This window comes from Lutjanus erythropterus, chromosome 1 (genome assembly GCF_056507025.1).
Source record: "Lutjanus erythropterus isolate fLutEry1 chromosome 1, fLutEry1.hap2, whole genome shotgun sequence".
In the NCBI taxonomy this organism is placed as follows: Eukaryota; Metazoa; Chordata; class Actinopteri; order Lutjaniformes; family Lutjanidae; genus Lutjanus; species Lutjanus erythropterus.
In genome coordinates this window covers 16,520,009-16,532,601 of record NC_139317.1, presented here as the reverse complement: position 1 = coordinate 16,532,601, position 12,593 = coordinate 16,520,009, and the positions used below count along the sequence as shown (strand labels likewise).

At 39.2% G+C, this 12,593-nt stretch overlaps 2 protein-coding genes across 5 annotated transcripts in view; both read right to left on the bottom strand.

The window, feature by feature from the left end:
* Nucleotides 1-12,593, bottom strand: part of LOC146332762 (protein diaphanous homolog 3-like) — a 225,916-nt gene that overhangs the window by 146,204 nt on the left and 67,119 nt on the right. Inside the window, exon 18 of one of the 4 annotated variants that reach the window (XM_084715048.1) lies at nt 3,022-3,030. The exons of the other annotated variants lie outside the window; for them this stretch is intronic. Coding sequence (XP_084571174.1) covers nt 3,022-3,030 — 9 coding nt within the window. The remainder of the gene's footprint in view (nt 1-3,021; nt 3,031-12,593) is intronic. 4 annotated transcript variants of the gene reach the window in all.
* Nucleotides 4,407-6,849, bottom strand: LOC146332763 (E3 SUMO-protein ligase ZBED1-like). Its single transcript, XM_084715061.1, has 2 exons — nt 5,220-6,849; nt 4,407-5,062 (listed from the first exon to the last, which is right to left on the bottom strand). Exons 1-2 carry the CDS (start codon nt 6,087-6,089, stop codon nt 4,673-4,675), a joined length of 1,260 nt encoding a protein of 419 aa, XP_084571187.1. The 5' UTR covers nt 6,090-6,849; the 3' UTR covers nt 4,407-4,672.

Genomic DNA, 12,593 nt, shown 5'->3' with positions numbered 1-12,593 from the left:
GCAATACATGAACCATGACCTACAGTGGAAAACAGGAGGAGGGACTCCTACAGCCCTGAACTATAAGTTTGAGCAGAACAGCTTCGAGAAAACGAACAGAGCAGCCTGTCCACGCTCAACCCAACATGTTGCCGATCGAGTATCAACACACCAGAGAAATTAGACCTGGGGCCTGAACTTTGAGGAAGGATTTGGTGTTATTGCATTCTGTTTTTGTATACCCATATCATCCCACAACAGAAACTGATCAAAGCACAAAAGCCTTGTATATGTTGCACTTAAAAGATATTTAAGTCGCCCTCCTTCCCAAGTCTGTTTTATTCCTGTGCTCTGACTGACTAATTTGTTGTCGTATAGAGTTGCATCAATTCAGTGATTATTAAATTAATTGCCAACTATTTTGATAGTCAAGAACTGATCATTTTTCAAGGGAAAAAAATGTGAAAACTTGCTGATTCCAGCTTCATAAATGTGAATATTTTCACATTTCACATTCAGGTTTTTTTTACTTTATGCCAGTAAACTGAATATCTCTGGGTTGCGAACAAAATAAGACATATGAGGACGTCATTTTGGGCTTTGGACAACACTGATCAACATTTTTCACCATTTTCTGATATTTTATGGACCAAATAATTAATCGGTAAATCAAGAAAATAATCAACATTAGTCATTAGTTGCAGCCTTAGCATTATCATAAATGCATGTATCCATATAAAGAAAAGGGTCATATCATTAAATACATTTACTTGAGCGTATATGTCTGCAGATCAGATGACGAGACAGATGATCAAGTAAATGTATTAAATGATGTTTTTCTCTTCCAAGTCAGTTTGACACCACTGAGGCTGCGGCTGAAATAATAAGGCCAAAACTGTCACACACGCTATAAGAATATATTTAAGCAGCACATCAATTTAATGGAGTACACAAACATAATTATGGTCAGATCAACTCGTGCCCTAATGATGGAGCAGAGCATTTTTTCCCCAACTGAAAACACTAGGCACTCATCTGAGAGCATGAGAGCAGTTTGGAGTTGCAGTGGAATTTCAGCTGAGACTAAAACAATTAATGTATACATTGAACTGCTTTTAATTTGTGATTATGTTGTGTGTTACATTTTTTCAGTTACTTGTCCCTATGATCATTTTAAGTGTTAAGTGTCTTTGAGTATGAAAGGGGATCTATAAAATAATTTTATCACTATTTACACAGTCTGTGATTTATTTTAATTTTTTGCCAGCTGTCCTTCCTGCATTTGGCAGGTGCCAGTGTGTTGCTTTTACTCTGGGCCACGACATTATGATACTTCTTCATATTTATCTAATATTATAGTTTGTGATTCCCTTGTGAAACCAGCACCTGCTGCCAGTAGACTTGCTCATGTTGCAGTTGGTCAAATGCTGCAAACACCACCCTATTTATGTGAACATGCTCATAACTACGATTGGGAAACCCAGGGTTGACTTAGCGAGATTGCTTTTCTTAGGTTTAGTGAAGCAAAATAACCAACAGATACCCTGGATATACATACCAAACCTGTTCTGTAGTACAGGCCCCAGATTTATGTTTATCAATTACTAACTTGCCATAAGACCTTTGCTTTTAAGTCATGGCATAAACTTTTTAAAAAAATGGACCAGGCAAGGAGTATAAATCTGAGAACTGAAGAAACTGCAGTTACCATCAACATTTCTACTGTAAGAGCTTAGAGCAAGGCCACAAACACAATCGCCCCTTTTCTAAGTCAGAAATTCACAATTCTGAGTTTCCTGTCATTATAAACGTACAAATTTGAACAGACCACAAATTCATTGCTAAAGGAAAGAAGCCACTGTCAGGTCAGATGTGGAAGAAATACAGTCTCCAGTATAGTACAAACAACTGTGTGGAATACATTTCATCTATATGTGACATATTCTTCTATGCACCTCTAGTACAGTTCAAGTTCAAGGTCAGAGCCAAATGACCCTGCTAGTTTGAAGCAGCACAAGCAGTAGAACTCATCAAACTGCACCACAAAAAATGAAGCGAGGTGAGTTGAATGAATGTGCTTAGTGTTCAAGAACTATACTCCAGACTGATAGTTCAGCTAGGTCAGACTGAGAGCACAGATAGATTAATTTAATTGCAATAACCACTGTCTGTTCACCGTCACTGTCTGTTCAGGTCATTGTCATGTACTTCTGGAAATTATCTCAATACAGAGGTTAAGCTTCCTTAAAGGGATAGTTCATCCAAAAGTGAAAATTGAGTCATTATGTATTCAACCTCGTGCCAAGTGAAGGTCGGGTTTAATTTTTTTGTCCAAAAAACACTGCTGGAGCTTCACAGGAAAACAGTGGTGCAGAATCTCCTAAACAATTTAAGTGAATGGTGATTTAAAATAAAATAAAATAAAATAAAATGCCTCCATACTGCTCATCTGGTGTTATCTAAGTCTCCTAAAGCCCCAATATGCCAAGTTGGCGTGAAAGTCATCATTTACACCATGTTTTTAGCGTAAATCTTCACTGTAGATCCGTAGCTTGGAGCCATGTTGCGTGTGCACACCTTCTGAACTGAGTGTGTGTGGTGTGATGGTGTGATGGTGTGCACACAGAAGCAAACAGCATGTCGGGGCTTTAAATGACTTGGATTACACCAGACAAGCAGTATGTAGGCATTTTTTTTCTTTTTCTGTTGTTTTTTTTCTTTTTTGAAAACTGGCCATCATTCACTTAAGTTGTTTGGAAGATTCTGTTAACACTATTTGTTTCTGTGAAACTCCAGCAGTGTTTTGTGGGCCAAAAAAGTAAAACCAACCTTCAATCAGCAGGTGGGTGAGTAGATAATGAATTTTCATTTTCATCACTTTAAAGGCTTAATAAAAAAAAAAAAACATGTTATGCTTAACTTATCTGCAGTTTCATGAAATCTGAAATTAAAATCTACATTATGTGTGGAAACAACTAAAGCTTGTATGGTAAGTTGAAGAGAAAAGCATCTAATAGGTAAAAGCAAAAACAAAACACTCACCCTTGGTTTCTGTTCCAGCGGAAACATGAAGGCAGGTCATGCAGCCAAGAAAAAGTTGCAAGAAAGAAAAGCAAAAGAAGAAAGGGAGAGAAACAGAGACAGAGCAAACATGAGACAGAAGAAAAGTTGGTTAGTGATGTTTGAAAAGAGCAGTATTTCAGACAGCAGCATTGACAGCAGAGAGACAACAGAACTGCACTAAATAAGTGATGTTACATTGAGAGATTTTGTATGCATTAAAAGTAAGTATTATTGTTATGAACTTCACAATAGCAGACTTGTCAAATGTAGAAACAGAGCAGAGTTACAGTTTCTCATAATCATAGAGAATTACAGAATCTCAAGACCCGTCAATTTATGGAAATAGTCTAAATGTTTCAGCAGTGATTTGAGTCAGCAGTTACATTAATAGTCAATGATGACAGTCTCATAAGCACATCAGATAACGTAGGTCAGAGCCTTGCTTCTCTCTTATTGGATGCATTAACATACTGACTTGCCTATGTACAGATCTTGTCTGTCACAATTTGAATACAGGCGTGAATGTGTTTTGACCCACATTCACAGCAATGATTGTAGTAAAAACTTGTGTGAATTTCACTTGTGATGTGTAAAATAGGACTTGAAATGTTGCGATGAAGAATCTGAGACTGTACGTTCAGAGTTGTGTTTGTGGAAGTGGGAAAAAACACCAGTCTGAAACACGTAAAACTATCTTCTAAGTGACTTCAAACTCTTTGATTTGTGTGTGAATATTTTCTACAAAATTAAATTCCACCGCCCGAGTTCCCGTGTGTTTTTCTCCAAAAATACTTCCACAAAACAGAGCACAAGTCCTGTTTGGTATGTGTGCATTCATGAAAGTTGAGCCATTACCATAAAAATGCAGATTTCCGCAGTCACTTCACTGTTACTCACTACACGGGTCAGCAGACAATTTGGTACAATGAATTACAATAGTGCTACAGCTTGTGACATTTTCAGTTCTCTCGTTTTTAAAGTTCCTTGATGAAGTTCTGAGAAGAAGGACTCATCTCTACCAATATGGACTCCACTCTTAGCATATGAGACAGTAACCGCAAAGATTGCAATTAAAACCCTTAGATGTCAGGGGAACATATTAAAGCTCAGAGTTCAGGGGCAGACATTGTAGCATCATTAGTTGTGCTTAATCTCTGACTGATTATTCATCACAATTGTGGATATAATGATTAACTTTAGTTAACCCTTGGATATTCATATTCAGTCTGAAAGCTATGTGAATGACTTCTGCTAGGGGTGCAACGGATCAAAAAACTCATGGTTCGGATCGTTTCACAGTTTTGAGTCACGGATCGGATCAATTTTCGGATCAGCAAAAAAAAAAAAAAAAAAGACAAGACAAATATAACTTTGCTCTCCATTTATTTTGTAAAACACTTATTGCAAGGATTGTTTGCCCATTAAATAAAAACAACATTCAACTCAAGATGTCCATCCAATGTTTAATTAAAATAATTTAATTTTTAATTTAATTTAAATCATATACAAACAACTTAAAGTGCAATATAAGGCATGTTACCTTCTTCCTTTAAACATGGACAGTGAATTAAAAACTAGCCTATGTCCACATCATCAAAAAAAGAAGAAAGAAAGCAAAGCAGACCTGAGCTTATAATTTCAAATTCTTTTTCAAAAAGATAAGGATGTCTACATTGTCTGGGGAGAGTGTAGACCTCTTTGCAGTCACTATGTCCCCTGCTGTGGAGAACACCCTCTCACTAGGCACTGAAGTGCCAGGCACGGCGAGATAATGTCTTGCCATCATGGCAATGTTTGGGTATTTACACTCATTGCTTTTCCACCATGTCAGTGGATCACCATCCACTGGAATGCCGCTTGCTGCCTGGTAGGATGCCACCTCTTCTTTGATGGTGTCAGCAAAAGTCTTGCTGCTCAGGTCCTTGCTTGCAAAGGTCTCTCCAAAAAGCTCTGCCATGGCCGACTTCTTTTGTGGAGGAGATGTGTCCAAGACTGCTTCTGTTGGCTTTGCAGCTTGACCCTGCAGAGAAAATTTCTTGATTAATTAAACCAATTATGTATTTTCATATTTCATAAACATGAAAAATGTAGCAATAACATTTAATAAAATACATTACTATTCAAAATAAACACATATAAAATATATAATTTTTAAATAATATTTTTTTTTTCTTTACCTCTTCACAGTCTTCAGTGCCCAGCCTGCTCACAATCTCAGTGGTGAGATCACTGTATGTCCTCTGGCATAGGGCAGGGTCTAGGTGAGACAGGGACTTGAACCTTGGATCCAGTGCAGTAGATCTGTGAAGGTAGTCCTGTAGAGTAGGGGGCAAAGTGTATCTGGGCTTCAGGTCCTCTCTAATGGCAGTCTTGACATCTCTTGTGATGGTGCTGTCTTCCTCATTTGGGGCCATGGATTGTAGAATCCTTGTTTTCAGAGGCAGGATCATGGACACAGATGGTGCAGTTTCATTGCTCAACAGAGTTGTAACCGTTTTGAGGGGTTTGAGCACCTGGAGAACCTCCTCTGCCACTTTCACATCAACATCAGACAAGGTGACGATGTCTCTGACATTTTTCTTCAGGGTCTTGTCTGTCAGTGCAGAGTATATAGCTGCCTGCTGCTCAAGATAACGCTCCAACATATCATAAGTGGAGTTCCACCTTGTTGTGACATCATGTATAAGCTTATGAGTAGGCAGCTGTAGCATTTCTTGCTTTGTCTTAAGCACATGAGCAGCTGTTGTGCTTCGGTGGAAGTAGGAAACCACCTTCCTGATCCTCCCAAGGAGGCGGTCCATCTTATCCACTGTGATTCCCTTTTGGGATGCTAAATTTACTGCATGTGCAAAGCACCCTATCTGTGGGCCCAGTCCTGCCTCATTCACTGCATTTATTTGGTTTTTAGCATTATCTGTTGTGACTGAGATATTAGTATTGGGCCTTTCTATCTTCCACTCTGCCACTGCTTCTGTCAGTACTTGCGCCAGGTTTGTGCCTGTGTGACTCTCATAGAGGGGGCGTGTCTGCAGCACAGGGCTCCTCATCTCCCACTCCGCTGTGATGTAGTGAGCAGTTATAGTTATATAGCTTTCTGTTGCCCTGGAGGTCCACCCATCTTAGGTGAGCGCAACAGAGGATACCTGGGATAATTCATCCACAACTTTTGTCTTTTCCTGCTCATACAGACTTGGCACGATCTTATCACTGAAGTGGGTGCGCGACGGGATCTCGTAACGTGGCTCAAGCACGTTCAGCATATGTTTAAACCCCGTGTTTTGCACCACGGAATATGGCCTCATGTCTGCAGCAATAAACACCCCAATAGCTTTTGTAATAGCTTTAGCCCGGTCGGATTCTGCAGCAAGGGGCTGCTTAAATGCCGCGGTGATAAGCGGTTGTTGAGCAGCCTTCGTCTTGGCTCCGGTCACTGACACATCCGGGTGATGTCGCTTCATATGGGTGGCCATGCTCGATGTATTTCCACTCTCATACGGCTTTCTCGTGCCACAGTGCCTACACACCGTTATAGTTTTGTCCACCACCTTTCTTCCATCATCACTGTATTTTACAGGGAAGCCAAAATGCTCCCATACGGGCGACTTAAATGACGCAGAAGGTTTTGCAAGTTCCTCTGCTCCTCCGCTAGCCATGACTACCGCTGCACTCAACTAGTGTGGATTAAATTTGCGCTCTCCACGTGACCACGTACAACTTTTTTTGTCATCAACCAATCCGCGGACCACGTGCGTTCCGATCCGTGGAGAGCGATCCGTATGGATCACGGATCAACGATGATCCGTTGCACCACTAACTTCTGCCATACAGCACCTCATCTTTTCTCCCAGCTTTTCTTGCTTAGATTTCATGAAAACAATCACAGACTTAAAAAAAAAATCACATTGGGCAGGGATTTGAAAGTGAAAGTGTGACAGATGGGAACAATTTTATTTAATACATTTCAGGACTTGTCCTGTTTTAGATGTTGCCATTTTGCACATATTAGTGAGGAAATGCAATTAAACAATAACACATAAATATTGCACTAAATAGCCATTTATGCAAAAGTTTGCAAGTCACATTATCCATGTTTCTGGGGAAATTGCACAACAGCAGATATGAGATTTAATCTGTATGAAAAAATCTAATATAACCTTTCATCTGCACTTCACTAACATCTCAGTAAGACAGTAGGAAGAAACAAGACTGCATGCCTGGAGTTGCAATAGCATGAACTGACCTGGGCTCTTACACTGAAAGCAGAGAGAACGAAGCAAAGAAAGACTGTGGCGTAAAGAAATGTGACATGAGTGACTGTGTATTAGAGGTGGGCTTTTGTAAGTATAGTAATTTAATGGCAAGACCATACAGTAAACACAGATATTAAAGTTTATTGAGAAACTGTACACGAGCAGCCCTCGGGAAAGATCCTACGTATTAAAGTCTACATCTCCTGCCTTGGTAAGTGGCTTTAAAAGACTGCCTGAATGGCTAAAAGACCTGTTTTCCAGGAGCAAGTAGTGGCATCAGCATCAACAGCGGTACTAGTGGCCCTATTAAACCTACTTTCTTCCCTCGAGAACTTAAAATGTCTACCTCTTGAGAGAAAAAAAGCATTCTTCAAACTGTTCCTTCCAATTTGCCTGAAATGGCTCAGCTCGAAAGGTTAGCATGAAAAATACGTGAGGGGCCGTCTGACTTTCTGACATTCCCTCCACTAAACACAGACCCACTCCACACCTCCTATTTCTCATTTTTTGATGGAAAGTTTTATTATGTTGTGAACCTAAACGGAGACAGTCACTAGTCTACAGCTGCCTCGTCTTGCACAAAGCAAGCTGTCCACTTGCATGCATTGACTCTCACAGAACAGCAGCTGTGTTGTGAGACAGCAGACAGGGTAGGAGAAGTAGAAAGTGATACAAAAGAACAACAGGGGGTCAGAGCTGGCTTTCGTGTCTTTGGCATCCAGCTCAAGAGCTCGTAAAACAAACTCCACACTAGATCTTGTCTGCGTCATTTCAGTCTGTTGAACCGGTGTGATGTGGTTTCTTGCACTTTTGACCACAGCCAGCTGTTTGGAAAGACTATGTAGTCACCACTAGTTGGCAATGAAAGTCCGATTATTTGCCCAAAGCAGAGATAGCCACTAATATTTTAAGCCACTGACCACCAAGCCTCAAAATTTGGTGACCAAAGTACATTTTTAGTGGCCCAAATGTGAACTTGAGTAAAGACAATTCAAAAAAGCCAACTTCTCATCTTGCCTTGTCCACTTTTCCCCTGAACTGTGATGTAATGTTTCCTGAAGGCATCGTTTCTTATGAAAAACTAGCTTGATTTCTCAGCTGATTGAGGAAACTGGTGGCACATGTGCACAGAGCAGTACATTGCATCCTTAGGCATGTCATATTCTAGTCACACCATTCACTCCTAAATTTCCAGTGCCATTTCAATTTTTTGTAGTTCAGCTTTTGTGCTTCTGGTGCTTCTGTAAGGATTGTGTTAGGAGTTTGAGTCGTTTTAACAAACCCATAATTTAGAAGCCCTGACATGTTGGTAGCTGGCCGAAAACGAGTACTTTCTGGCATTTTCGCAGAATGCTGAACTAAAGCGCACAGAAAAATCAAGGTGCTGGTGAATGCTCTCAGTATGGGAAAAAAAAACTCAGTGGCCACACAGTAACTTTGTGGCCCCAGGCTATAGGGCTGTGGTTAATGTCAAACCCTGGAGAGCATTAGACAAATTGAAATTTTGACCCTATGATGGTGCTTGAAGAAAGGTCAGGGGATCAAAGTTATTATAATTCATCCCATGACCATGTCCCCATTATGACTCCAGGACCATTAATGTCTGTAACAATTTTCATAGCAATCCAATAATTGTCAAGATAATTTGATATTTATACAAAAAAAATTTTAAATGTCATCCCGATAATTGCACCAGTGGAAAGATCAAGGCTCATCAAAGTTGTTGGGTCGCATCATCAGGGGACCACAAACATCTGTACAAAATTTCAAATCACAATCATACGTGATGAATATGATTACTACGTTACATTACTGAATTCAGACTTTTGTCTTGGGCTCCAAAATCATCCCTTCCAGGACTAAAATCTGGAGATGAATATGTTTTTCTCTTTCAAACCTATGTCTGATGCAAACAGTTTGTCTGTGCGATTTAATGTGTGTACGTGTTCATAAAAAGCAGCTTAACTGACCAGACAACCTGTTTGTTTGTACGCAGGTTGGGTGTCATAATTAACAAAACAGGAAGATTGCCTTTGTTTTTAATGAGTGAGGAAATAGGAAATCAACAACATTTTCCTGCAGCAACGCGCCTCCTGTCTGACCACCACTGTTGATTTACTGTGCAGGTCACCATTAGACTTGATATATTCTGTATTGCCTGTTTCTCCTACAGAGACTCACTCTATCCTGCATGTACGCTTAGTTAGTTGCGTTTGTGTGCATGTGAATTGTGTACATCTATCAAATATCGGTGCTCTACATGTAAGTACATTGCAGCATTTTTTTGCTGATTAAGCGTTTGACATCTTGTCAACTTTAGGTATATTTTAACAAGTCAAACCACTGTACTGCAGCTTTAATTTTGGTCTATATATTCTTTCAGTTTTTCTGTCTAGTAGAGATTGCATAATTATGTATTGTATATATTTCAAAGTGAACTATATTGCCTAATCAAATTCTGGATACTACCAGTAACAGTACAGTTGCCAATGCTGTGAAGTGAACTGGCAGAATACTGAACTGTTGTTAAAATTGGAAAAATTGGAAATTGGGATCAAATTGTTTCTTACATCTACTTCATTTTCATTACCTGTTGTGCATCTCTAAAGGTAATTTAGAAAAACTCAGCTGTTCCAGAGGTCCACAAAATTTCAACGATGCAAGCAGGACTCTCCACTAAAATGATGTGTCTGACTGGGCCTAATTGATTTTTTTATTGAATCCTTTCTGAAATGTGAGTTGCATATAAATATGCTTTCATTGTAACTTGGATAAAAAAATGACTGGAATTTTAATGGTTAAAAAATATCCAACCAGTGAAGCCAAATACGCAGCCATCTGTTGTAATATTCCTTGCACAACTCAAAATTAAATTACTATTTTGCCAAGCATTTTTACAGGGCATGGTTGTGTCTAAAACATTTGTACCATGCAATCTTTCCAAAGCCATACTTTTTACATATTTTGCATCATGTCTGTTAAGTAAAAGGCTTTTTTTAAGCGTTTTATTCTTTGTCTCCCTGTTTGGAAACCATCAACACATGTTAACTAAGCCATTCGTCTGAATGTGACAAGTAATAAAAACAGGACCATGGCTAACGCACTCAGTAATTGGAGGCATAGAGTTTTCAGCATAGGTGACATTCACCTCTGGACTAATAAGGTTGTTGCCTTGAATAGATGTAGAGAGCTTTGATACTCATCAGGTTTGAGGTGTGAGCAGCTATGCAGTTCACTAATGAGTCCAAACACACAACATACAGTGACTAGAATAATTTGAAGTGTAGCCAAGCTTGGAGGTTATCGTATTTAGCTGAGATATGAGGCTGCAAAGAGAAGTGAGTGATCATTATATGACTTGTAAAGGATTGTTCTTGTCTAGAATAAGTAGAGAACATTTAGTTGACCTTAGCTGCTTAACAGAAATCATTCCACAGTTCCGTAGCCGGAAGAAAAATTACAAAGACTCATTGACTCATAAGTGCTGAAAACTGGGCACTGCAAAGGGTAGAGGCAGGCAGAACAAGCGAACATCTAATAAAAGCCGAAAGAGGTCATTTTTATCAAAACTCCTAGTTATGCGTTAAGATGATACATATGCTCTGAGGACTTTACTGGAACACAATTACTATAAAGCCAAAAACACCGAAAGAGAGGCTGATAAAATGGACCATAAACTGGCAGGAAACTCAAAGACAAACAAAGAAAACTGTCTCTCACTCTGAATTAGAATCTTTTTCTTTTAAATTTAAGGAGTCAGAGACAACAAAGGACTTGTACGGACAAAAATCTGAATTTTAGTTCGACTTTTTTTTTTTTTTTTTTTTTTTACCTTACTCTTTCTGGTGACGTGAAAAGCAATTTAGGGTCAAAATCTATTGATCTGCGCTGCTCTTTGCAGACCCAATAATTAAGGGTTATTTTGTCTGAGTCAATAAAAGGAAGTGATCTTGCCCATGAGTTGTTATAAACTGAAAGACTTGGGAAGAAGATTACGAGGAGACAAGTAAAGAGAAACGTTGCAATATAGTTTGTCAACGAAAAGATACCCAGAATGGCAGTAATGTGTGATATTGTGAATGCTAAAGGGAAGCAAAGAGAATAAGAGAAAACATCTACCTTGAGTGAAAACCCAATGGAAAGCAACATTTCAAATGCTTTGATGATAAATGAAGGTCCGCAAGCAAACACACAATTTATAAATGCCATTCTACAGTAGGTTGCGTCTTTTTACCCCCTCTAACATGCAAAATGGTCTGTCACTTCCCCCGTGCTTAATGCTATTCTGCAATTGCTCTATTAGTCTCAAGACATAACCTTAAAAACATTACAGAATGACATCCTCTCGCTGTTTTGGCCATAATTGAAAGGCTCCATTAATTTTTATTGTTTAGGACAGGACATTTGTATCAAAGGTTTGCAGCTAATAAGCAGAGACTTAAGAGAAGAGCAGAAAAATCAAGTCATATTATTCAGCACGGTCTTATTTAATTTAGTTCGCTCTGACCTGCTCGCTCAAAAGTAAAAACACCCATTTATCGCAATTTGCTCACAGAGGACATGTGTTAAAGTGGCACTGACCCTTTGCCAAAAACCACATCCCACTCTGAATAGATAAACAGAGGAGCCATAAAGGACATTACTGCTGTGAATATAATGTCTGCTTAGTTAAAAAGTAAAATGTGTTTCACTCCTCTAAATGCAGTGATATAAATTCTGGCTGAATGTGTAATTCTAGCCCTCTCTCAGAGTGCGTCCCCCCTGGTGGGGTATAGAGCCGCTGCAGGGAGGATGCGGACAACCAGGGTGAAAATATTGAGTGAAACTAAGTTGAATGAATATGATATATGCTGAGAGAATAAACAGACAATTATCGTTAATTCACAAAAATTCAACTTGGATCCTTTTTTATTGGTGACTGATAAAAAAAAATGGTGGGGTGTGGACTTTTTTGGCTTCTGAAGGGGATACGCCAGAAAAAGTTTGAAAACTACTGTGAGAAGCAATTTATATGCACTAAAAACTTTCTATTGCCAATGTGTGAACAGATTGTAATGTATTTAAAAAATGAGACTTTGCCTTACTTTCTCAGTTGCCTTTAACAGCCAGTGGACTGATTTCTGTGCGAAGAACTTAGAAATGGAGTCTGCTAACATCAACACATGACTGGCATCCACCACAACACAAGTAACTTTACGTGATTCATCTCTCAACTAATGCCGGTCAATCACATTCAGTCTCACTAATGTCGTGTTACTGCTTTGATGGCCAGGATGCTTGTCCGCGCCTATAGAGTGTGAG